General features: G+C 39.8%; 1 protein-coding gene across 1 annotated transcript in view; it reads left to right on the top strand.

Annotated features, from left to right (window-relative positions):
- The window catches only part of CHST9 (carbohydrate sulfotransferase 9), a gene marked incomplete at its 3' end in the record, with an annotated part of 245314 nt that overhangs the window by 196760 nt on the left and 21079 nt on the right, over positions 1-27475 (top strand). The window contains exon 5 of the mRNA XM_081263424.1: positions 22664-22701. Within this exon, the coding sequence (XP_081119550.1) occupies positions 22664-22701 (38 nt within the window). The remainder of the gene's footprint in view (positions 1-22663; positions 22702-27475) is intronic.

Here is a 27475-nt window from a genome sequence, read left to right as displayed (position 1 = left end):
TATTATTTACATATATTGATTTTGAGACAGGGCCTTGCTAATTTGCTGAGGCTGGCTTCTGAATTTGTAATCCTCCTGCCTCAGCCTCCTGAGCTGCTGGGACTACAGGCATGTGCCACCACACCTGGCCTCAACTTAGTTATTTTTAAAAACTTGCTGGGATTATGCCTTACTGAGCATGACATGCAAGGCTGAAACCAGAACAGATACGATAGAGACTCAGAAGTAAGCAGCTGTGTGGTCTTGGGCATGTGAACTGCTGTAACCCTTGGTCCTCATCCTCTGTAGTTGCCTTCTCTCCCAAGAATGTTGGAGGACTAAGTGAGAGACCCATTCCATGTGCCTGACACAGGACTGATATACTTACTGTAAGTGCTCACTAGGTGCTAGCCACTGCTACCATTCTCCTTTAATTATGTGGCCATGACAAATAAGTAAAGGTGAATGAGAAATGAGGAAAAATCGTCATAAAATATATAATAGGCAAAAATTAATATGACGAAGAGAAAGACAAACATGCCAAAAGACAGCCAAGAAAATTACTAGAAGAAGAAATACCAAAGCCCTGTAAGAATGTAATATTGTTCAACCTGTATAATAAAAAATTTTAAAAAGTCAAAATAATAGGATTGCATAAATGGCATGTTTCCTTTTAAAATGGCACTTTTTAAAATTCCAGGCTTGAAAGAAATGTTGGGAAATAGGTATTTAGTAATACTTCGATATTAGTCTTAGGCATTTGATACAACTCTTGAATCCATCAATTCTACTTCTAGAAATTTGTGCTAAGGGAGGGTCATGGAGATGGAGATGGTAGCATTCACCTGTAATCCCAGTGGCTCCAGGCAAGAGGATCACGAGTTCAAAGCCAGCCTCAGCAAAAGTGAGACGCTAAACAACTCAGTGAGACCCTGTCTCTAAAAAAATACAAAATAGAGCTGGGGATGTAGCTCAGTGGTCGAGTGCCCCTGAGTTCAATCCCCGGTATCCCAAAAGAAAAGAAAAAAAAAGGATATTCATATGAACAGTCTGTACAGTGTTCTGTATGATAGGGTCCTCTCCCCTCCAAAATAAACTAAATAACTTAAGTGTCTGTAGAAGGAGAATAAAGAAGCTCTAGTATATTTTTAAACCATTAAATAGCCATTCAAAATAACATAGAGTGAGAATAGTTAATGTAAGGATTATTTAAGTGAGCAAAAATATTTTAACTGTGTGATAGATGATACCACTTTTAAAATTTTTTTATTTATATGTGACAGTGGGATGCATTACAATTCTTATTACACATATAGAGCACAATTTTTCATATCTCTGGTTGTATACAAAGTATATTCACACCAACTCATGTCTTCATACATGTACTTTGGATAGTAATGTCCACAACATTCCACCATCATTTCTAACTCCATGTCCCCTCCCTCCCCCTCCCACCCCTCTGCCCTATCTAGAGTTCATCTATTCCTCCCATGTTCCCCCTCCCTACCCCACTATGAATCAGCCTCCTTAGATCCCAGAAAACATTCAGCGTTTGTTTTTTAGGGATTGGCTAACTTCACTTAGCATTATCTTCTCTAATTCCATCCATTTACCTGCAAATACCATGATTTTATTCTCTTTTATTGCTGAGTAATATTCCATTGTGTATATATGCCACGGGTTTTTTTTTTTTACCCATTTCTCTACTGAAGAGCATCTAGGTTGGTTCCACAGTTTAGCTATTGTGAATTGTGCTGCTATAAACATTGATGTGGTGGTGTCCCTGTAGTATGTTGTTTTTAAGTTTCTTCTCAGCAAAAGAAACAATCTGTGAAGTGAACACAGAGCCTACTTTTGGGGAGCAAATCTTTACCCCTCACACATCAAAGAGAGCACTAATCTCTAGGGTGTATAAAGAGCTCATAAAGCTAAACACCAAAAAAAAACAAATAATTCAATCAATAAATAGGCCAAGGACCTCTTCACAGAAGAGAATATTCAATCAATCAACATATATATGTAAAAATGTTCATCATGGCTAGCAATTAGAGAAATGCAAATCAAAACTACTCTAAGATATCATCTCACTCCAGTCAGAATGGCAGCTATTATGAAGACAAACAACAATAAGTGTTGGTGAGGATGTGGAGAAAAAGGTATACTCATACACTGCTGTTGGGACTACAAATTCGTGCAGTCAATATGGAAAGCAGTATGGAAGTTTCTTGGAAAATTGGGAACGGAACCACCATTTGACCCAGCTGTCCCTCTCCTCGGTCTATACCCGAAGGACTTAAAACAAGCATGATATCACTTTTGAAAAGTAAAAACAAAATATCTCAAAGGATGTGTCAAATGTTAACAGGCTGTCTTAGTCCATTTTGCATTGCTATAGCAAAATGCATGAGGCCAAGTACTTTTTTTTAAAGAGTTTCTTTGGTTTACAATTCTGACGGCTGGAGGTTCCAAACAGCATAGCACCCGCATCCGGGGACTATGGCAGACCAACAGAAAGGGAATCGATCGTATGAAGAAGGAATCGAGCACATGCAGCAGCCTCCATTATTACAACCTGCTGTCACCAGAAGGGACTCATTCCATGAGACAAGCATTAATTTCCTCCAAGGATGGCACCCTCTGACCTATATACCAATCATTAGGCCCACCTTTTGAAGGTCCCACCACAACCTCATCCTGCCACCCCATGGACTACACTTCTGGCACAAAACACTTTGTGGGGGACACACACCATATCCAAACCGTAGCTCAGGCCTTGCATATTAATGCTAGGATCCCAAGTAGTTATTTACTTCTTTCATCTGTATTTTCTAAATTCTTTACAACAAACAAACACTGATTTAGTAATAACAACTAAGACAATAAAGGATTTGTTTGTTTAAAGTCTTGCTAAGGGTATATTTATGTGGTAATTTCCATTTATTTGAAATTCAATCTTCTTCATTACATGTGTAACACAACTCATTGTAGAAAATTAGAATGTGCAGAGAAACCAAAAGAAAAAAAAAAATCACCCATAAATTCACCCCTCAGATATTCACAACGTTGTCCATGAGAGAGATGCTTTTCAATAAAGAAACAGGCTCATGGCAAACATACTGTTTTGTCCCTTATTTTTTGCATTGAATGTATCCATCCTGTCATTTTTTTCCACTGGCTAAAGGAGAATCTCGATGGATGATTCTGACTTCAATAGCCAGTCCTCTACTGGGGACCTCTCAGGTTTGCTCTCAGCCAGCCTGGAGCCCATGTGCAGAGTGGCTTTGTGTGCACTCCTGAGACTTCCTTAAAATAAATCCTGGAAGGGGGATTCTTGCTTTACTTTTGACTCTTTCCAAGACCTCTAAGTAGGAAAAGGGGAAAAAGAAAGAAAATGAGTAGGGCAATTAAAATTTGAGTAGGCAATTAGAAACAAATGGCGGTAAACCCAAACTGGACCCCTCACTGACAGAATGCCTTCAGACTCCTCCTGATGAAAACTGGAGTCAAGCCATGCTCATGTAACCCTGTCGGGTCTGGAGATGTCGGTTAGAGCATAAGCTCTCTGCCCCACTTAGGCCACCAGCTCCATGGCACAACTTGGTCCTCACCTGGAACTGCTCTATTTCAAACATCTGAGATCCCAGTGGCTGGCTATCTCTTGCTGTTCTCTGGACACTTCTCACCCACCCAACTGATCTTTGACCTCTTAGGCATCCCCCTCATTCCTGCATTTTCTCCATCTTCGGACCACCTTCCTTCTCACTCTGGCCTAGGCCTTGACCAACCACCATCAGATTCCCCTTTGGGACCACCAAGCCCCTTGCATTCTGCCTTTTTCACCTGCTAGAAAAATGGAGAGATCACATGCTGATGGGCGTCACTCCACCCAGTATCCAAGCAGTCCTCTTGAAAGCCCCAGTCTTTTCGTTTTCAGTCCCACCTTGCTCTGGATTTTTGGTGGGAAGTCCAGCCTGAGGCATGCCCTCTCTCAGCTCACACTCAGTGCACACCCTCTACCCCCTTGACCTCAGGCATCAAAGGAGATGTTTCTCTTATTTTCACTCAGAGCCAAACTAAGCCTTGGATATATTGACCACCTATCCCCCAGGACCTGTTTCTGGAAGTTTACAAAACTGCCTTTCCAGTATGTTCTCACTGGTCTTTTCAGCAGATTCTTTGCCTTCAGCTCAGAACTATTTCTAAGTTTTCTTGTTCCATCAGCATTTCTACATCAACACAATCTCTTGTGTCGTTATCTTTCAAATCTCTCATACTGAAGACCTCCCTTACCCATCTCCATTTGTCTTACCTCCAACATCCCCGATACTTGGCTTCAGATCCTACTATTGTTCTAAAACTTGTAACTAAACTCCTCACTAATCAAATAAAAGGACTTCCCCCCCCAAAAAAAATCTTACCTCTCCCACCCTTTGCACTTTGATTGCTTCCCCCCACCCAACTGTGTGTTGTGAAAATTTTCAAGCCTACAGAAAAACTAAAAGAATAGCACAATGAGCACCTAAAGGACCATCCCCAGGACTCACAAGTTATTAACCTGTTGCCTCCTGTACTGCCTGACACCACCTAGTACAAGTTCATGGGCACATTTTAAATTAAGTTATAGACACTCTAACACCTCACTTCACAATATGTCTATGCTGACACATATCTCTGGAGAATGGGGGTATTCTCCTAAGTAGCAAAAGTTCCATCTTCGCATCTAAGAAGGTGCCATGATTCTGCAATTACCTTTGATATCAAGTTCATATTCAAATGTCTCCAGTCATCCAAGAATGTCTTTTATAACTGTCTCTTCCCTGAAGCAGAAACTCACCAGTGTTTAAAGATTGAGTTTGGAGTAGGTTCTTTATTTTCTTGTAAGAATAGTCTCTGGGTTTCCTTTGCCCTTTCCCATGACATTGACTTGTTTAGGGGTCCAGATCAGTTGTCTTTGAGGAAATCCTGCACTCTTCCTTATCACGTAGCTTAAATGAACTGACATCCAGATCTGGAAATGAGCTTGAGCTGATGAGTGTCACTCTACCTTGGGCACTGAAATCTCCCAGTGGGATTCTGCTTCTTGGTGTGTGTTGTCACTTGTTTGGTGCTAATGATGCCGAGTTTGATCTATTTGTTGAATGTGTTCACAACAGACCTCTGTAATTTTAAAAAATGTACTTTCCTTTGCAATGATGAAGAAATTTGTGAAGTAATACTTTGCACGTTGGTAATATCCTACTTTAGAATCCACTGATGGTCTCTACCTGAAACATGTTATGACATGGGGGATTTTAAACAATTTTTATTTCTGTCATTTTTTCTACATTTCTTACCTAACATTCCCTAGTGAGAACTTGACCTTTTCCCCCTTTCTCATTATTTGTTGGGGCATGGGAGACCCCTATAAACTCATTCATTTTTAATTACACAATGTTTTAGAACCATCAGTCATAATCATTTTTTTCAGCTTGCCCATTTTCCCAGTGAAGAACCCTTAAAGTCAGTGCCTGCATCATTTTTGCCAGGACCTTTTTATTTTTGAATTGGTGGCAGAAAGAGATATCCTTTCAGACCCTGGCCCAGGAATAGGTTTCTGTAAGGAGCCTTGGTTTCTCCTTCCATAATAGCATGCAGCTACCAAGACCAGGGTGTGCTCATGGATGCTAGGGTGTTTTTCTAAATGATGTATTTCTATTTCTATTTAATTGAAATTTAGAACTCCTCTGTTTTGTCACAATTCTTTTACACTAAAATTTTCAGCTCCTAAAAATATTAATATTATTTACTTTATTAAACTTATTTTCTTTGGGGGCGTTGAATTCACTGTGGTATATTTATACATGTACAAAGCATAATTTTGTTGAATACATTTCCCATAACCCCATTTTTCCTGTTCCTCCTCCCTCCCTCTCAATCTCCTTTCTATACTTCACTGATCTTTCTGCTATTTTCATGTGATCCAGTCCTCCTTTCTCCCCCTCAATTTCTCTAGCTTTTGCATATGAGAGAAAATATTCAACCTTTTTATTTTTTTTTTTGAGTCTGGCCTATTTCACTTAGCATGATATTCTCCAGTTCCATCCATTTCCTGGCAAGTGACATAATTTCATTCTTCCTTATGGCTGAGTAAAACTCCTTGTGTATATAAACCACATTTTCTTAATCCATTCATCTATTGACTGGCACCTGGGTTGGTTCTTATAGCTATTGTGAATTGTGCTGCTATAAACATTGATGTGCATGTATCATTATAGTAGGCAGATTTTAGATCTTTTGGATAAATACCAAGGAGTGGACAGCTGGGTCACATAGGTTCCATTCCTAGTTTTTTAAGGGATCTCTAATCTTTCCAAAGTGGTTGTACTAATTTGCAGTGTCAACAACAACTTATGAATGTATCTTCCCCCCACATCCTTGCAAGCATTTACAATTATTTGAATTCTTGATGACTGCCATTCCAACTGGAATGACATGAAATCTCAATGTAGTTTTGATTTCCATGTTTATGACTGCCAGGAATGTTGAACAACTTTTTTTGGCCATTTAAACATATTTTCTTTACCCTAATTGTACTTAAAATTGTTTTAAAATGTTAGTGCCAATATTACTACCAACAATAAATTTACTGAGTGATACTTCCAACTCTTTTCAATACATTTTGCTCTTAGAACAGAAACTTTGAAGATAAAGTATTGTACTCACAGTGACTTGAATTTTTTCTCACTTTTTTATTATTTTGATAAAGAGGTTTATTTATTTCAGTTCACATTCAGTTTTAGGATTTACCCTTTTATCTTTTTACTTTGCATACCTAAAGTATTTGCACATTTCAAAACCCACAACTGTATAAAAAGGTATCTTCGGAGAAGCCTCACTCCCAAACACATCCTGCTCATCTGCCCACACATGCCCATTTTTACCAGTCTCTGGTTTATTTTCAGTGGGCTTCTTTCTGCTAATATGACCATATAGATATATACACAGTGTTATCTCAAAGAGATTTATTTTACTCTTTCTATTTTAATAAATAAGTTATCCTCCACAGAGTGGATATATGTGGGTTGTTCTTCGTCTAAGTATATAAGTATATATATACTATTATATATATATATATATATTAAAGTATATATACTTAAAATGCTATATCGGGTAATGTGCATTTGAATATTGTAGCGGTGTATCTTCAGAACGAACTAGGAATCAAAGGGCAAATCCAAAGGTGATTTTACTAGATATTGATAAATCCTTCTCCTAAGAGGTTGTGCTTCCACTACCACCATTGTCAAAGTGGCTACTTCTTGACTTCCTTGATAATAGTGCACCACGTCCTTCTTGAATTTCTTATACTTTCTGGCTGATCTTTCTCCTTGTCTTTCTGAGCTCCTCTTCCTCTGCTTACACCCGAGTTTTATTTCTTCTCACTTTATTCTCCTTGAGTAATATCACTCATGGTCCATATCAAATAACCCCAAAACTGTGGTAACTGCCACACCTACACATGAAGCCCAGACAACCCCCTGGAGCTTCAGAATCATGTACCCATCTGCCTGCCCAATATTCCCATTCTTAAATGTCCTCTGGGTACTTAAGCTATGCAAAAAATAGAACTCATTATCCTACCCTCCAAAACTTCTCCTTGAGTGACACCACCATCCTAGCAGACATCAAACGTCCAGCCTGCTAGTTGCCATCATTTCTTCCTTTCACTTACCTACCAACGGACCAGTTTTACCTGTTGTGCTTTCCTGGAATGGGTACCCCCATTCTAATCCTAATACCACTTATCCTGTCTCAGAATATCCTCACCTCTCCTGAAGAGCACTAGAGTACTGGGCATGGTGGTGCACACCTATAATCCCAGCAGCTCAGGAGGCTGAGGCAGGAGGATCACAAGTTCAAAGCCAGTCTCAGCAACTTAGTGAGACCTTGTCCCAAAATTTAAAAAATAGAAAGCACTGGGGATGTGGCTCAGGGGTTACGCACCCCTAAGTTTGATTCCTGGTATGGGGGGTGGGGGAGAGCAGTGGTCTTCTAGTTATTCTCTGCCTCCACCTTAGTCCTGCAAATCATCTCGACACAAGGACTACAATGAGATTTTTATTGATTTCTAAGTTCCACCTTGCTTAGAGTGAAGAACGTTGAATTTACTTTTTATAATCACTTCTGAATATCTGATCAATAAAACTGATCTAGAGTTTAAACAGGCTCTGATGTGTGTGAAAAAAAACCTTAGATAGCAATTTAAAATAAAAAGTAATATTGACACACTGCTTTCTCAAGCAGACCCTGTCTAGGTCTGTGCTGTTACAGAGGAAGCATAATGTATTTTGTTATTTGAACCAAAAACCAGCATCGTGCTATCGTGACTAGCATTTTTTTTCTTTTTTTGGTATAGCAAATATATTTTAACTAGGAAAAAAGAAAACTTTCTATAAGTAGTGAATTTAATCAAAGCCAAGGAGAAAGGACTTTCCAGTTGGAGAAGATTGTGATTGGTGGTGCAAACTACCAAAACGTTATTGACCCTAACTTGGTTAAGAGAGAAAGATGGATAGAGCAAGGCAGTGAGAGAAAATAAGTTGCCATATTAAATTCTTATTTATACCAATTGGGTGTGTTTAAATGTAAGAATTACAGTGAGATAAACACTCACTGTAGCACTCTTGCAGAATTAGTGCTGTTGGCTTGAACTATAAAACACTAAGGGTTTATATTCTCTGTTCTTTTGAGGGAAAAATAGAAGAATAGGAGATTTTTAAGATGATAAATCATGTAGCAATTCATGCATAAAATGTTTTAGGGCTTCATAAGTTTAAGTTACTTGTTCAAGTCATACCTTCATAGAAATAACCAAATATGACCAGAGGTACACATTTTCCAAATAGAAGTAAAGAAAAGGAAAGGAAGAAAAATTATTCTATCATTATTGTGAAAAGCTATCCACTCATATACTGCTAAGAAAAAAAGTGAACTTCAAGAAATAAAAACTGTGCTTTACAAAAAGCTAATGATAATCAGTTTTTAATCCATTGAACAATAAATTATTTCCCCTTTAATTTTAATGATGCAAATGAATAAAAATCTTATTAAAGAATTTTCTATGATACATTCATTGACTGCATAGATCACTTTATCATTTCTGCCTTTGGGCACTTAAAAAATAGGTTAAAAGTTCATAGATCGCCACTAAATAATTGGTTTTATAGCAACCCCTCACCCCTCAAAAGCCTTCTGCTCTCACCCTCAAAGGGAATTAGAATTAGAAGGATACTTAAGACTTTTGAAACATAGAAGAAGGAAACAAATGGAAAAATCCCCAAAGGCCAAAAAATTATGAAATCGAAAAAATCTTGGAACCATCCTCTGCTGTTAGAATTACATAGGAAAATATCCAATAGGTTAATACTAAAAATATGGTGCCACATTGGGGCCATCTAAGAGCTACCATTTACGTTTGGCCTCTGTTACTTGAACCATTACTTGAACCACAGGCTCATGATGTGCTGCAGGTTTACCCACTGCTCAACAGAGCGACCCCTGGCACAGGTACAGCCTCGATTTTTCTTTCTTCGGAATCTTGGTCTACACTATCCCAACAACCTTTCTGGAGGTACATTTAAGCCATGTCTTTCGGGTGGGAAAAGTTGAGAGACCAATCAACAATCTCAGCATGAACAATCCTTCTAGCAAGTTCTACCCTTAAGTATTGATTGTTGATATATGGACAGACAAGAGATAATTTTAAAATAGCCATATTTATTGTCTGTCGTCCCTAGTACTCTAAAGCTAACTTAGAGACAAACCAGCTTTCTTCATCTGGGTGTGTTTTGTTTTAATATTTTTTTCTGGGGGAAAAAATTGTTATTTGAATTTACAGAGAAAAAAAAATGGGGCATCTCATTTCAAAATTCAGTTCAAGTTTTTTAAAAAGCTAGAATTTCTCACCAGTTCTAAAGCTGAAGAGGAAGAAAAAAATTTACTTTTACTAAGAATGTGGATCCTGCTATAAGAGATCATGAGACCCAGTGTCTTCCATGGATTGGTTGTGTGATTTACAGTTTCCCTGACTATACTAAAACTTTGAGTGCTCACCGGAGATAATTAGAAGCCAAGAACACCTGGGATGGGAAAACTTAAGGAATTAATAAAGCTCAGTCTCTATTAAGAGTTTCATGAATATAAAGGAAAGAAAATGGATTTAACCCTCCAGTGGTAAGTGCCGTATCATCATTTACCCTAAGAAGCATATAAAGTGAAACGGAGATAGACACCTGTACCCACCTTTCTTCTCAAGGCATGTTTTGCCTGAGAATCAGAGTTGGTTCCCCAGAGAACCACAGGCCTGGGTGTGGCATGAAGTCCCAGCTGTCCTTCTCTCAGCTGGTTTCCCCCACAGGAGTGAGAGCAGCAGCCTTCTTTCTACCAAGCCATTTGGCAAACTGGGGAATGGAGACCATGGACCAAATTTGAATTAATGTCTGTGCATATATACATTAAGGTAAAAGCAGGATTCTGTGCACTTTGTTTTTATTTGGTGATGCTAAAGTTCTCGACTATTTGTTAGTCATTTAAATCTCACTCTTTTTTCATTTTTATTTTTTTTTACTTTTTTTTTACTTTTTGCATTAAAATTCATATTCTATTTAGTTCTTTTCCATACTCCTTGGTCATATAAGAAAGCATTTTCGCAATCTTGAAATTTCTTCTTCTTCTCCTTCTCCTTCTCCTTCTTCTTCTTCTTCTTTTTTTTTTTTTTTTTTTTTTTTTTTTTTTTTTTTTGGAACCAGGGGTGCTTAAGCACTGAGCCACATCCCCAGCCTTTTTTATATTTTATTTTGAGTCAAGGTTTCACTAAGTTGCCTAGGGCCACACTAAATTGTTGAGGCTGGCTTTGAACTAAATTGTTAAGGCTGGTCCTCCTGCCTCAGCCTCCCAAACTGCAGGGATTACATACATTCTTCTTAACCACATTAGAAAATAGCTTCCATCTGGCTTCTAGATAATCTGGTTTTATTAGCCTGAGCTTGGGTAGCCTGTGATATGAGGGAGAGTATTAGACTGGCTCATTATTGATGCCAGGTGCTGTGCTAAGTCCTTTACATATGTGAATTTTTTTAATCATCAAAAACAATTCTGTGCCAGATGCTGTGGCACACAAGCCTGTAATCCCAGCAGTTTGGGAGGCTGAGGCAGGAGGGTCTCCAGTTTAAAGCCAGCCTCAGCAAAAGCGAGGCACTAAGTATCTCATTGAGACCCTGTCTCTAAATAAAATATAAAATAGGGCTGAGGATGTAGCTCAGTGGTCAGGTGCCCCTGAATTCAATCTCTAGTACCCACACCCCCTCCAAAAATAATTCTTTAAGTATATTTATGAACCTTATTTTACAAATGAGGAAGTTCAGAGAAGTTACTTGCCCAGGACCACTTATACATGGGGTAGGAAAACTAGGATTCTTTTTTTTTTTTTTTAATGTTTTGATTCCTCTCCCCCCCCTTTTTTGGTTTTTTTTTTCTTTTTTTTTTATTGGTTGTTCAAAACATTACAAAGATTGCAGAATCAAACATTCTGATTGCTTGGCCCCCACTCTTGGTCATTAATGAAATCTTTTGTTCTACTCTCAGCACTGACTTGGTTAATGTCTTTAGATTAAACTCCATGTACTTCAGTTTATAAATAAGGAAATTTTCCTAATTTTCTTCTGCCAAAACTGGCAGTTCGTTGCCTTATAACTCCACAACTGGTGAGAACTTAGACTCTCAAACTAAACTTCAAATATGCTAATTCCTGGTGGTAAATCCTTAGAGTACCTCAAGAAGGATTCTCTTCCCATTCACTGTGGAGAGTGTAAAATTTGCAATCCATTATCTAAATAATGATCAAATGATTCAAATATCAATAAAATGCAGCTGTTTTCCAATTTTTCTGTTTGGTTAGGTTTTGTTTTTTTTTTTTGTCTCTGTGACAAAATGAAAAAAAAAAAAAAATTTAAGGGAGGAAAGATTTATTTTGTGTCCCAGGTCCTAAGGCTTCGGTCCATTGTCCGCTGACTCCGTTATTTCTGGGCCTGTGGTGAGACAGTACTTCATAGTGGAAGGGTTTGGTGAAGCCAAGCTGCACCGTCATGTGACTGGAAAGCAGAGAGACAGACAGAGGAAAGGTCCAGGGACAGGATATAGTCTCTAAGGGCACACCCTAAAGACTCACTCTCTTCAACTCACTCTCTCCTACAGTTTCCACCCCCCCAATAATCCATTCAGCTATGAATCCATCAATGGATTAACCCACTGATGAGAGCAGAGTCCCATGACGGAATCCCTTACCAGAAGGCCCATCTCTGGACATTGCTGCATTGGAGACCAGGCCCTCAACATGAGTCTCAGGAGGACATTCAGATCCAAACCATAAGAATATTTATTCCTTTCTTTATATTCAACTAGAGAGCCTTCCTTAGTCTCCACCATCTCTCTGCCGAAAATTACGGGGTATTTATGTTCTCCTTCTGCCTAGTCTGTTCTACTCGCACAGTGTCTCACATTCACCTATGCTCCTTTATCTTGTCCACATAATCCTCGTCCTCAAACCATGGATTAATCTTGGATTAATCTTTGTAAGACATCATTTGGATCATCCCCTGGCTCAAAAGTCTTCGAGAACCCCCTCACTAGATAGATCTAAAATCATTCCCTAAGTAGAAAGATCCTCCACGACGATGGTCCCTCTGACACTTTACCATGTCATTTATTATTCTCTACCCAGAACTCTTCACCTTCCTTACACAGGCATTTGCAGGCTTTGTGCCTTTGCTCGTGCTTATCCTGAGGAATGAAATGCTGTTCCCCTCATAAAACTGCTATTGATCCCTGCCCAGATCAAATGCAGTCTCCTCCAAGAAGCCCCTCGAGGTCATTCCCCTAAACATGCCCTTTGCATCTTTTATGTTGTTGTTATTTGCCAAGTCTTTGGAAATCATCAGTCCTTCTCATCCTTTTTAGAGTCAAAGACTTTAAGCAGTGATGAGCAGTATTTATTATTTATAACCCCACCGTTGTGCACTAAAACAGAAATGTGAAGAAATCTGCCAAATAACATATATGGAGTGATCGTGGCCAAGTCAAGACGAGGAAAGTCTGAAAGTCTGAACCCATCACTAATGCTACTGTATCAGGATTCAAATACCTTGTATCCCTGATTAAATATGCAATTTACTATAAATATCTGACAGCCCCATGATTTGATGTTATCTGTGCGAAAGAGCTCATTTGTTTTCTCTACTTTATTTCTGTACCTCCAGAGCACCTAGAATATTACCTTGTCCAGAAGAGATGCTCATTAAAATATCATTATAGGACCTCATGGATGAGTCTCGCTGGAGATAAAGCATCTCCAGTTTTGAGAGGCAATCTAGAAAGTCTTTGGCTTGAAGACTAAGACAGGCGAGAATTTATACCTTTCTTTATTTAATCAATATTTTTAAATTGGCTCAAGTAACATATTTAACATCATGAAAGTTTGAAAATTGAACTGAATGCCCCAAATATGTTGACAGACAAAAAGAACGTTAGCCAGCTCATGCACCTGTTTCCTGGCCTGAATTATTCCCGTGACTCTAGATTTTAAACTCAGACTCTATTTTTAACTGTTATTGAACCATTACTGTAGCCACCTTACACGCAGCAGAGTAGGAAATAAATAATTAGCAACTTAATTTTCCAGCTTATAACTACAAATCATACCTGCTGCCTGTCTTTCATACAGGTGTGTATGTCTACCCTCATACATGCATGCGTGCACAACACAACACACACACACACACACACACACACGCACACACACACACGCCATCCAATCACACAACTGTGTTGGAAAAACAGCGAGAGGGAATTCTCTGCCCATGATGAGCCTTGCATCATTCATTACCATAACAATGATAATTGGTTTTCCTTTTATCATTATTATCGAAAGTCCAGATTCACTGTAAACAGCAAATACAGATTTAAAAGTACTAGAGAGCCAGGTAGCAGCATGATGTGACACCCAGGAATCTCTAAGGATCTACATAGCCTCAATAGGAGATAAAAAGCAATTGATGGCTCTCTCTGGGATAAAAGTGGCAAGATGACATGTCTACACTATATCTATTAGTTTGCAGTCTTCTTCCCCATCCATCACGGGAACAGACTGACTTCAACCAACAGTTTACATCAAACTCATTTTCTAGACAAAGAAACTGAGGCTTGACAGAGAACGAAGTATCAGCTGAGCCAGGCAACATCCTGAGCGCCCGTAATTCACTTCGCCCCTGGGTTCCTGCACCCCTCATCCTTTTTCTTCTCAGCGTTTCAGGGCATTGTTCCTTCGGTTTGCACGGAGTTGGTTGGAGGTAGGCACCATAGGTTTGATTGATACAGCAATTTGCATCTCAAGGCATCGCTCGATAAATACAGTGCATTGAAAGGCTACTCTCTCACAAGCCAATTTCCCCCTCTGGGCTGACTTTAGAAGCTCATTGATGTCACTTCCTTCCTCAGTCAGCAAGTGAATTTTCTTTAATTCTCAAGACCAGCTGTCCATGCTGTCAACAGAAAGTTATTAAAATTCCTTTAAAGTGAATAAAAATAGCCTAAAAGCAAATGTACTTGGAAACAGGAAAGAATCAGTATGCAAAGTCCACAAACCTCTGAGCAAAATAATGTTGATCCAACCAGAGATTTCAAACACTGTATATTCAAGATGCAAAAAAGAAAAAAAAAAATAATTAAAAGATGCTAAGCCACATACCCCTTAATCTTTTACTAGCAGAGGCTTTGCACTGTTAAAATTTATCCCCCTTAATTCCATTTCTCTTTTTCAAATATGATTTGAATAAATTGGGGGATGAGTTAGGTTTTACTGAAGTCAGAATTCCCTTCTTTTTCCTTGCATGGACCAAAGAACATTTACATCTCCACCAGATGTAAATGAGATGATCCATAAGCAAGAAAAATACATGATCGTTAGCGCCATTCAAAAACCACTAGGGCTACAAAATAATATGATATATTTTAATTTGCTATAATTTTAATAGCTCAAAGAAAAAAGATCATTTTCTCTTATTCAGGGAAATGAACTGTCTGGCTCCCAAGTCCCTCAGATTCTCAACCAATTGCCTGACCACAGTCACTAAAAGACTGCCGTATCAACTTCTTTATTTTTTTTAACTTGTTTTTTTTTTTCTTTTTAGTCAGTAGAATGTATTTTGACATATCATACCTACATGGAGTATAACTCCCCATTCTTGTGGTTGTACATGATGTGGAGCTACACTGGTCATGTATTCATATATGATCATAAGAAAGTTATGTCCGATTCATTCTCCTGTCTTTCCTATTTGCATCCCCGCTCCCTTCCCTTCATTCCCAACTTCTGAATCAACTCAGGGCTCGTCCCTCTGTCTCCCAGCAACAGTTCTCCACTTTATTGCCTGAATTATACACAATCTGATAACCAAGTCCCTCCAAAGCATGGACATGTTCCCTGCCACACATATCACCTGTAGTCACCCACCACCTCCTCATAGAAGCAGACATCTACCCTGAATGCTGGACTCCCTCTGGCCTTTTGCCAAGGAAACTTGGACCCAGAGTGTCCCCAGATAGGCCAGGTTTGTATTTCGGGTTACCTACCCATTGCTTGAGCTATCAAGTTCAGCTTGCCACCACCCAGGGCTTTCTACTTATAGGTAGTACACAGTGCAATTCAAAAGAAACTTCTATATCCGCTGTAGCTGTGCCAGAAAAATTTATTTTAGTAAACTGCAGATTAGTAAAAGAAAAAAAGTGGAAGCTTGCCTAAATTAAGCTAAAAAGACAATTTATAACATTGTCGATCCTCAATAGAAGTAAAAATCATAATCTTCTAAGTTATCTAGGCTTAACTCTCAATTTTTAACTTCCTTTGCCAAAATTTGGAATGTTTATTGTGTTCTTAATAGAGAATTAATAATACTAAAAGATGTTTATAAAATAGGGGAACTTTTAGATCCCCATTGCTAGGACACGTAAAAATTCTTGAAAAGTAAATTAGGAACTAATTCAAAAGGGTGCTGCCATCACAAAACAAAGTATTCAGTATGGTTCAAGATTCAACAGAGGTCAACTTGGGGCCCCATCATGGGCCCTCTAATATTTTTTTAACCCATGAACCTTTCCTTTTATGAGGAAGTAGAAGTCAAGAGTAGCTGCCTTCGACATGTTCGAGTCTTGTACAAGCTGCACCCACTGAACATGCCGCCGATTATTCTGCAAATATGCACTGACTACCTGAGAGAAGCCAGCACTGGGCTGAATCCTGGGGATACACAATACATAAAATGAAGACAGACCCTGACATTATAGGAGGCAAGCAAAAAAAGCAAATAAACATACAAATAAAATAATGGCAAATTATGGTAAGTGGTATGGGAGAAGCAATGGGCTGAGATCAAGAATCACAAGAGATGGTGTGACAGGGAAGAACCCCCAGCTCTGAATATTAAACGGAAACCAAAAAAATACAAAGAGACAGCCCTGTCAGTTGGAGAGAAAACTTTGTGCAAAGGACCAGAGGCCTTAGAGGACTAGAAACAGACATAAAACCAAAGTGACTGGAGGCCAGCAGAGGAAAAGGAACAGCCTGCAGGGTGAGATGGGAGAGGTAGGCAAGGAGCAGAGGATGAGATGTAGGAAGGGGTTTGAAGAAAGCCAGAATGCAAGCAGGGAGAGCCTAGCAGGCGAAAGTTGAAGTTCAGGGAGAGACATCGATGGGCTCAACAAGGTAGCGGCTGAGGACAGAGTGGCCTGAATTATAGATACAGGTGGACCGTTCCTATCTGGTCCCTGTGCCTTTCTATAAGTGATGACTGATGCTCTGTGCCCCTTTGCAATGTAAAGACAAAGTTCTACTTCCCTGAGTTATTAAATCTGCCCTGTTTCAGATTGCCATATCTGTCCTCGACCCCCAAAGGCTCAGATTCTTTTTTAAAATATTCTTTGATGGGCGGGGGGTGTGAGATGCCAGCATTCCACAGATATAGAACATCAAATTCTTCTACATACATAAATAATAGGTTTATTTGCTCCCCAGGAAAAAAAGGGGAGCAGATTCATGACCTTAACTCCTTTTCCTTCCCCCATTTCAACACTTGACATGTAGCATTTTCAAAATGGTTTAAGCATCCCTACAGAAAGGGTCATGCTAACTGTGGGTGACAGTACAGAAGTAGACAATGTCCCAGAAGAGAAGGAAATAGAGCTCTTTGGGAGTAGGAGCACGCCATTTGGCAGCAACTGTCTTGTTCACAGTTGAGTCCCCGGAGTTTAGTATCCACATAAGACACATAGTAGCTGCTTGTGTTGGTCAGCATTTTTTCATCACTATGACCAAAATACCCGACATGAACAACTTGGAGAAGGTAAGATTTATTTTAGCTCATGGTTTCAAGATTCGGTCTGTGGTAGACTGCCTCCAAGACAGAAACATCATGGTGGAAGGGCATAGCAAGAGAAAAGTTGCTCACTTCATGGCAGGCAGACAGCAGAGAGAAAGATGAGAGAGGGTCTGGGAAAAACAGAGTCCTCGAAGCCACAACCCCAGTGGGTTACTTCCTCCAGTCATGACCCAGCACCCTATAGTTCTCAACATCCCTCAGTAACCATTCAAAGTATTAATCCATCAAATAGATTCATCCAGTGATGATGTCAGAGCCCTCATGATCTGGTCTTTTCACCTGTGAACATTCCTACCAGCCTAGCACATGAGCCTAGTCCAGATCCAAGCCATAACACTACTCAAATGATATCTGTTCCTAAATGAATAAATAACACATGATATCACTCTTTCTGATCCTTATTCCCTATATCCACGTGTTGTCAACTACTTTCAAACTTTTCTTCAACATGCTTTCTTTGATTTTTCCCTTGATCTTCCTTCCTATTTCTAACTCCCTGGTCTAAGCCCCAAGCCACCATCTAGTTTATCCATCCCACCAAGGCCTCCTACTTATTCTGTTCCATCTATGCACCACCAGTTGACTCTTCCTTCATGTCCCACCTCTGCTGAGGAGCCGTGCTCCTGCCCAATTGTCTATTGCTTCAAACCTAAAGAAACTGGCTGGTTCTAAGGTCAGCCACACTGTTTCCCTCTGACCCTCCCAGCTAGTCTCACCAGTCGTTTTCATGGATCTCTCCAACTCTATCTATTTTCTGAAGGTCTCATTATTTAGATTCCTTTACCTACATGGCAAGTTTTATCTCTGAACTTACATTTGATTTCTTGTCTTCACCATATTTTAAGCATTTGCTCAAACATACCTATCCAAAAAGATGCAGATATAAAAGCTATTCTAAACTCTGTTAAGAAAAAGGCTAGCCACAAATCAATTGAAATCGTGGTCCTGCGTTGGCAATGACATATTTCTGCATAAGTTGAAAGGGAATATAACGATGGTTAATGGCAGCATATTGCTAGAAATCTGTGTCCCCAAGACTAATCACATTGGTTGGGTCAAGTGCAGAGCAGTTACTCAGTACCCCTGAAGAAATGGTCAATACAGAGCATGAGATCCTGTTTGAATTAATTTCCTTTTTATGCTATAAGAAATTATAGTCATACCTTGGTATCCACTGGAATTGTCCCAGAAACCCCCTCGGATATCCAAATCTAAAGATGCTGAAGTCCCTCATGTAAAATGGTGTAGTACTTGTATATAACCTATAAACATCCTCCTGTAGACTTCAAAATCATTTCTTGGATATCTATACTATCTAATACAATGAAGCTATGTAAACAGTTGCTATATTGTATATTTTGGGCATAATGACAAGGAAAAAATAAGTCACTACATGTTCAGGACAGATGCAATTTTTTCAAAAAAAAAATTTAACAATGATTAGCTTAATCTATGAATTTGGAACTCAGACACAGAGATCCAATTGCACCACCAACCTGATTCTCTTAAAACAACACAAATCTGTTAATCTTCCAGTCTGGAGGTCAGAAGTTCAGATGGATCTCACTAGGAGAAGGTGTTGGCCAGGCTGCCTTCCCTCTGGAAGCTCTCAGGGAGACTCACCTTCCTCCCCTTTTTCAGGTTCCAGAGGCTGCCCACAGTCCTGGGCTCATGGTACACTTCCAGCACTAAGCCACTCCAACCCCTGCTAACATCACCATCACCATCTCATGGTCTTCCCTCAGCCTTTGACCTCCTTCCCTCTATGATAGGGAAGGACCCTTATGTCTACATTGTACATACCTGGATCATCCAAGATCATCTTCCCATCTCCAGATCCTTAACTTAATCATATCTACAAAGTCCCTGTGCCATGTAAGGTACCATACTCACAGGTTCCAATGGTTAGGATGGGGACATTTGGAGGGGTCCATTATTGAACCTACCATCATTGTCCCATCAGCTTCCATAACCTACAGGAATCTTCATTTTAATTTAGGGCACTAATCTCAATAATTTCTCCTTAAATTCTGTTCCTTCTCATATTGTATCACAAGTAACATCTTTAAACTAAAAGATCCTCTAGCTAAAAATTTGAGTGTTGTCCCTGCTCCCTGTTGCTGTACTTCTCGCCTTCAATCATCTCCAGAACCTACCTCAGGAACACCACCTGCTCCAGGATCCTCTTCCCCTCTCCCACTGCCTGGGCTCAAGCCCTCATCTCTCCTGCCTGGACAGTGGACATGCCCATCTTGTGCACTGCTGCCCAGTCTGACTTTTTCCACGACAGCTTTGGTCACCCCATCCCCTTCTGAAAGATCTTTGCTGACTGTCTGCCTACAAGGTCCCCAATTTTACTTCAGGTTACACCATGTTCCAAGGCTGGCTCTTTCCCCTCTTCCCACACCCCGTATGTCCCACCTGCTACAGCATATGCTTATGCGATCATCACCCCCTTATTCACCATGCATGTGTTCCAAGATGTTCTGCCAGGACTTCAAACTGTAGATAGTATCAAACGCTATATATAGAGTATGTCATTTCCTATATTGGCGGACCTTTGATAACATTTAATTTATAAATTAGGCACAGTAAGAGATTAATAGCAACTAGTAATGAAATAGAACAATCGTAACAACATACTGTAATAAAAGTTAACATTTATGAATTATTTATTCCTGAAATTTTCCATTTAATATAGACCCCGGTTGACCATGAATAATTGAAACTGTGAAGAGTAACTGGGCAGATGAGGGGGGGAACGACCATATACCCAGCTCAGAACGCCCGACAATTCACCAAACATACCTTACTCTTGCCTTCCTCTGAGATGTTACTCATTCTGACCCCTGCCATCTAGAATGCCCCACTCCCATCTTTTGCTTTCAAAACTCATACAGGTTTTATTTTAATCCTCTCCAATCTGGGAGGGTGTGGGTATTGTGAGCTCTTGTTCTAGATGGGCAAATAAGCCAGAGCATTATGTAATCAAACACTTAGTAATTGGTACAGCTGTTCTTACATGCCAGGCTCTAACTCCTTTTCAAGTGGGCAGTGGGCAGCTCCATCTCTCAGGTCTGATTATTTCATTGTTTGGGCTCTCATTTTTCTCCAGAATTCCTCCAGATTTCCCTCCATCCCTGTGAAATAAAACTAAGACTTTGTAATGGTGCTCTCACCCCCAGTACCCAGTCCAGCTTCTTCTCCACTTGGCAACGAGAGCTCAGTGGTAATTTTAAAACCACAAGTCATGACGTCCCTACTTATATTCTGGCTTTAAATCCCCTTAATGGCTGATTTTCTACTTCTCTTGGGATGATCATGAATCTCCAAAAAAATGTTCTCCCTGGACTTACCTGCAGCCTGGGTACTGCTTGCCTGTCCAGCCTCCCCTCACATACCACCCTTCCTTCTCCCTTCTGGGGCCATCTTGCCTTCCTTCCCATTTCTTGGACTCACCCTCTTCCTCCTGCCACGTGGTCTTTGCTCATGCTCTTCCTTCCGCTGGAATGTTCTTCTCCCTTTTCTCAGGGAAGTTAAATGTCTTATCATCTTTCTAATTTCATTTCAAATGTCACTTCTTTAAAACTGGTGATCTGCCTAATTCAAAAGATTTTCTCTCAAACTACTTTGCCTCTTCTTTAAACACTCTGCATATAATCTAACCCAAACCAAACCCAAATATTAAAACATATCAAGAGTATTTTATTGAACAGTACCCTTTAAAATGAAGAAAATTGCTGTTTATTTTTTCTAGAAACTCGGAGTTTGGCCCCTGGCATTTCCCAATAATGATCCCTTAGCGCACTCTTAATACCGTCATTCCATTTCCTGCCCTCCTCATGCTTCTTCTCTTTCCCATGTGATGCCTCACCTCATTCTGAATACTTGGAAAATTTTAGCATATGCTTATTATTGGTTGTTTAATTGAATGGTAGATTTCATTTATTTTTTTCATCTTTTTTAAAAAAAAATAGTTTGTCAGTTTCCTAAACAACTAAATATGCAACTACCATACAACCCAGAAACTATACTTCTGGGCATTTACTATAGAGACATGAAGACTTATGTTCACACAAAAATCTATATACATTTTTAAAGCAGATTTACTCATAATAGTCAAAACTACCCAGATGTCCTTGAACAGGTGAATGGCTAAACAAAGGTGATGCACCCCTACTACGGAATAGTACTCACCAAGGAAAAGACACCAACTACTGACACAGGTGGCAACCTAAATGAATACCCAGAGAACGACACCAAGTGACAAAACACCAATTCCCAAATGTGGTATAGTCTATATTACCCCATGTAAACTCCATTTCTATAACATTCTTGGTTTTCAAGATGTTACCATGGGGGGAAACTGGGTAAAGGATATGAGGACTCTGTCTGAATTATTTCATACAACTGCATGCGATTGAAGTCAATTATTAAAGTTTATTTTTTTAAAAAAGGACTTGTTTACTAAAGTAGACAGAACACACTGAGTTGTTCACCCACACAAGATCACTGTGGAGCCACCAGATTTCTTCTTGCTTTTCTTTTCTGGTGATTCATTGGTTATTTACTATTCCTAAGGATTTCACTTTTTTACAATTATTGAGGTTGGAGGTTTTAGAGTACTTGTTCTTTATGTCCCTTTGTGCCTTTCATACACCACTCTGAATTTTGTCCTTTCTGACCAAGAGACCATTGACAGGTTTTTCCTGTCCCCAGAAGAAAATCACAAAGGATAATCATGTCTCCCTCACTGCACAGGTAGAAGAGGCGTGTTGAAAGGTCGCACTTCTGCCACCTGCCACCTCAAGTCTCCTTGTCTATTCCCAGGGTACCCTGCGCTCAGTGTCGGCATTATACTTCAACAGGTTGTCCTTGTTTGGAAACCTTGGACTGGCTGTTGTTTAAATTTGTCTTCGGTCCTTTTCATCTCTTCATTTCTTTGCCAACATTTAATACATTCTGCTGATGATCACCCTTATTGGATTTCATTTTCTGTTATCTTTGCCTAACATGCTTTATTTTGGTTTTCACTGTCTCCCCACACACACAAGCCAATAACTGAGTGACTTGAAGGGTCCATATGGTGATGCAAACCCTTGGTCAGACAGCCAGTGAGTGCTAAGGCAGTTTTGACTGACAGCAGAGAAGAATCAGCATTGCATTTTTTTAAATTGATTTTCATGCTAAAAAAAAATTCTTTTTGCTTTCTTTTTCAGTGATTACAGAAAAAAACCAGGAACATAGTACCAACCAGGTATTTCCACACTTCTCATAAACTGTAAGATAGAATTTTGTTTTAAATGTTGATGATCAAGCATGTGTAAATGTTGAAAGTGTCATGCTGGTGGTTAGATATGAGCAATGCATGTTATTGATTTTGAGAACAAATAAACTCATCCACTGTGGATGATCCTGCAACTTTCTTTGTCTGTCCCCAACCCTATTCCTTCTCTCTACCTCTTCCTACCCCAAAATGGGAAGGAGTAGACAAATAGACTCTGCCAGGTAGCATATAAGTGTCCCTCTGACCATACTGTGACCTCCGCATACCATGATGGCAGTAAATAAATATCTTTACCTACTTTTACCTAAACAAAAGTGATTCTCCTTTGGGATTTTTCTCAAGTGCTAATTCACCCAGCTAAAAGTCATTCCCTCCCCAGCAGCTAAGGACTGAGCTCCTAGCAGTGGAAACCCACCCCCAGGAGACCTCCCTCTCTGATCTTTAATGTCCATTCACTGTCCTCCGGTATCTTCCTGTCTGCTTCTCTTTTCTTACCCAATCTTCTTACTAATCTATTCTTTCTATTTTCGAATGTATGGAACCTTTCTATATAACCCTTAAAGGGGCTTGAGATCTTCAACCACACAAACCAAAAGACGTCTGCACCAAAACTCCCTAGTGACCCACTCTGCCTTGTCCCTCTGTGAGCCAGTTTAGCTGCAGTGTCTCCACAGGCCTGTGAACTAGACTCAGAGCATGCAGACATTGGCCTGTAGCAAAATGTACTCAGATTTCACTCACAGATACACATCTCCTTGTCTTATTTATTTTTCCTTCTCTGGCATGAATTACAACTCACCCTTGCCAAGGAGAAAAGTGGTCAATCTACATTGATGCCAGTCAAGGGTGCACTTTTCAAAGTCACCTAATGTACTGCAAAGTAAGCTCCAATTCTAGTTCCCATTGTCAATCTACCCAGAGTTCTAGCTTTAACCTAATCTCATCCAACTTTGAACATAGAGACCTCATTCCACCAATATACTGTTACTGCAGATTCAGTAGGCAAAATTGAACACATTAGATTTTTTTTTGCTTTTGAACAGAAGTATCAACGTTGCTGGGAGCCATAGCATAGTACATGCCTCTAATTCCAGGGCCTCTGGAGGCTGAGGCAAGAAGATCCCAAGTTCAAAGCCAACCTCAGCTACCTAGCCAGGCCCTAAGCAACTTAGAGATACTCTTTCTCTAATTAAAATATTAACAAGGGCTGGGGATGTGGCTCAGGGGTTAAGCACCCTGAGTTCAATCCCTGGTACAAAAAAAAGAAAAAAGCATAAATGTTGGTTTTGCAGCCAACTTAATACCTGAGAATGTTGTCATTGTATAATAAAGTCGGTTGGCCTTTTCAAATCATTTATTTGCCTTTGAACTTAATCTCTTTATCATTGTATTTGCAGTTATTTGTATGTACCCAAACGGTTTCATAAGCCTGAGCAACAGTTAACCTGTAAAATTTATTGCCGCCCTTTTCATTTAAGTCACATAGAGAATACTTTTCTTATAAAGAGATGTTTTCTCATTAATTTATTAAGTTAAAAGCAGTTGGTCTAAACATATATTAAATTCACTTCTTACAGGCAAATTGTCATTTCCTGCATTTTCCTACTTTGTACATTTGGCTAAACTAATAGAATATGCAGACACCAAAACAGAATATTTGGTCATATAATCTTAAACATGGATTTGATGCCAGATACAATCAAGATGGCTGCTAAAGAGACTGACATTCTTTGAACTGTAACTAAGAGAAGGCGATCTTACTATTTTATACAGTCATTCTCAGAACAGATAGTATTATCGTGCCTTCATTGTCTACCAGCTTATATTTCTAATCCTACCATGGAATTTCTATTCATTTTTCTTCCAATTAGGGATGTGTTCTCCACTCTCAAGAACACACTGGCAGTACAATTCAAAGCCCGACTTACACCTCTAATTGATCTCAATCCTGGCAAAGAGTCAAAAACCAGAGTCACCCCCTTTTTCAAACCACTCTGCCACCAAAGGAATTTGGCTCTTGGAAAACATTTTGAAAACTCACTTTGGATAATCAATACAGTATTCTTTATCAGACAAATGCAAAACGGAGTACTGTTGAGCATTAATCTTGCCCCTAAATCCTTCCCACTAGGCACTATAGATTGAGTAATTAAATTGAAATTGAAAATCGAGTCTTTTTTTTTTTCTTCTTTTTTCTTTGTTTCCACCAGGCAGGCTATGAGTTGTGTACCAATGTGAGAAATCAGGGCTGGGGAGGAGGGAAGCTCCAGCTTGCTGGCCAATAGCCAATGTGCATTTTTAGCTCCCAGCTCATTTGCCACACCTGAACTCAGAGAACAAACAACCATTTGAGTCCTCTGGAGGGAGCCTTGGATTCTTTTCTGTGTAATTCACTGGGGAAATTAGTATGCATTTTTAAAGTAACTTGTTAATATAGCTTGTTTACGAGAAGAGGACAAAAATGAGCAGGGAACTGCTTGGCAGCTTAGGTCCCAGAAAGGGATGAATGCATGACCCATTTTTTTTTTAAGCTGTCTCTTTGGCAATTCAACGCTGCAATCATTTCCTGTCTGGAAAATGTTACTCGTGGAGATGAAATCTCCTATAGGTTTTGCTGCATAATTTTCACCACGGTAGATTAAAGAGAATACCTTAAAAATGCTACCCCCAAATAATTTCAAAACCAAATTAAAATATGGTCATCATCATGAGAATAGGAAAATTAGAATGTAAAAACCTTTCAATTAACTTTTGGAAAAAATGCCTTATTCTATGGTAGACAATGGAAATGTCTAGTAAATTAATACCTTCTGTTTATGTTTCTTTATATAGTAGATAATGGAGCCCATACTGAATTAATACCTCGTGTTTGTGAAGCCAGGTGACAGAGAGGGACACTGGATAGGGATAGGAGGCTCCTTTTCCTGTGGGGAGATGTGCAGGATGTGGAGAATATTCCAAGTTGAAGATAGCTGGCTCTAATCACCCAGTTTAGAGAGGCCAGACTGTCAGTGTCTTGAAATCTACCTTTGAGTTTCCTAGCATCACCATGGCACAGGACCACAAACTGAGTGGTCCAAAACACAGATATGTGTGGCCTTAATAGTTCTCAAGGCTGCAAGCCTGAAATCAAGGTGCCAGAAGGGGCCTTCTCCCTCTGAAAGGAACTGTTCCTTCCCTCCCACTTCCTAGATTCTCAGGATTGCCATCCATCCTTGGAGCTCCTCTGCCTGTGGCTGCAGTGTTCCAGTCTCTACCTCTGTCCTCCCTGTGTGACTCCCCTTTTATAAGGATGCAGCCATAACAAACTCATCAGAACTTGATTATGACTGTAGAGATACCACTTCCAAATATGACCAAACTCCCAGGCACGAAGTGTCAGGACTGCAACATATCTTTTGGGGGAGAAACAGTTGAACCCATAATGAGCTGGAAATCTTAGTCACCTCAATTCCACCTCCCCCTCAGACTGTTGAGCACAGAAAATCCTCCCCTATTGTTAGCACTGATTATTCACCCTGGCTGTGCATCATAATCACTGTGTAAGCTTGTTAGCACTGATCCAGAACAAAAGTCCCCAAGAAATTTTGAGAAGCTGGATCTAGAGTTAAGTTCAAATGTAGCACAACTATAGTAGAGCAGACCAGCATGCGGGTCCTATATGGTTTACAAAGCCCCAAGCATCACAAACACAGAAAAAGCAAAAGTAAGTTTTATTTCTTTCTCAGCCTCATGTTTTAAGTTTGAAAACCTGTGGAGCACACATGGAATAAGAAAGAAGAGCATTGAAACTGAGTTGGGCTCTCTGGTCAAGTGGGCTGTGGTCAGGCTGGGGAATAGAAATCACAGCCTGCCTTGGGAAACCAAGAAAGAGGCTGCTTTAGTTTTTCAGTATCTGCCCCACATCCCCTGAGGCTGGAGGACAAGAGGCACACTATGCTCCCCCATACTCTCCTCTGCATTTAGGGTGTGAGAATAGTTTGGCATGGTTCTTGGAACCTCCTGGTGCTCTGGAGTCCAGTAAGGCCTGCTGACCTGGTGACCTATGACCTTGACGGAGATAATATTCCCTATCCTTAATGGAGTGTGTGCAATCACAGCCCAGATGTCTCCAACCTGAGCCAAGCTTTCACACTCCCCTCTGCCCAAAGTTCCATGGGCCCACTCAGGCCTCTAGTAGCAGAGTAAACTTCAGGGAGATTGGGGCTCCTTGAGTCCCCCCCAGCCCCAGACTAGGTCTTGTGGAGTTTCCTTTAAAACTGAAATATTTAGACATACAGAATATAGGCCTCAATTTCCTCTTTTGCTCTAGATCTCACAAATGTTGGGGACAATCCTACTCAGATATCTGCAATTTCAAAAATTCATTATGTGATTCTAATGAAAAGCCAATCCTGAAGAACTTCTCACCTGTAGACTATAGGATATATTTCTAACCTTTGAGAAGAAGTCCAAGGTCATTGGATCTTGCACTCCTTTAGAACAGCACTACCCCCCCCCCAACTTCCTAGAATATTTCCCATCCTGTTCTTTCAGGAAAACTATTGTGCCATTTATTAAGCCATCCCACCAACACACCAGACCCCTTTTCTGCATGCACAAAATTTGTTCATAAGAGATCTAATTCGAGTATCACCTCTTTCATGGAATATTCCCTCCTCACACAGCTAAGAATAATCTCTCCATCTCCTGGGGTGCCTTTTTATTTTGACTCCCCTTTGCTGTAGACTTTTTTATTTTCTAC

The sequence above is a fragment of the Spermophilus citellus genome (assembly GCF_964194105.1).
Source record: "Spermophilus citellus genome assembly, chromosome: 12".
NCBI classification, from domain to species: Eukaryota; Metazoa; Chordata; class Mammalia; order Rodentia; family Sciuridae; genus Spermophilus; species Spermophilus citellus.
Note: the sequence above shows the minus strand (reverse complement) of the source record. Positions and strands in the feature narration are given on the sequence as shown.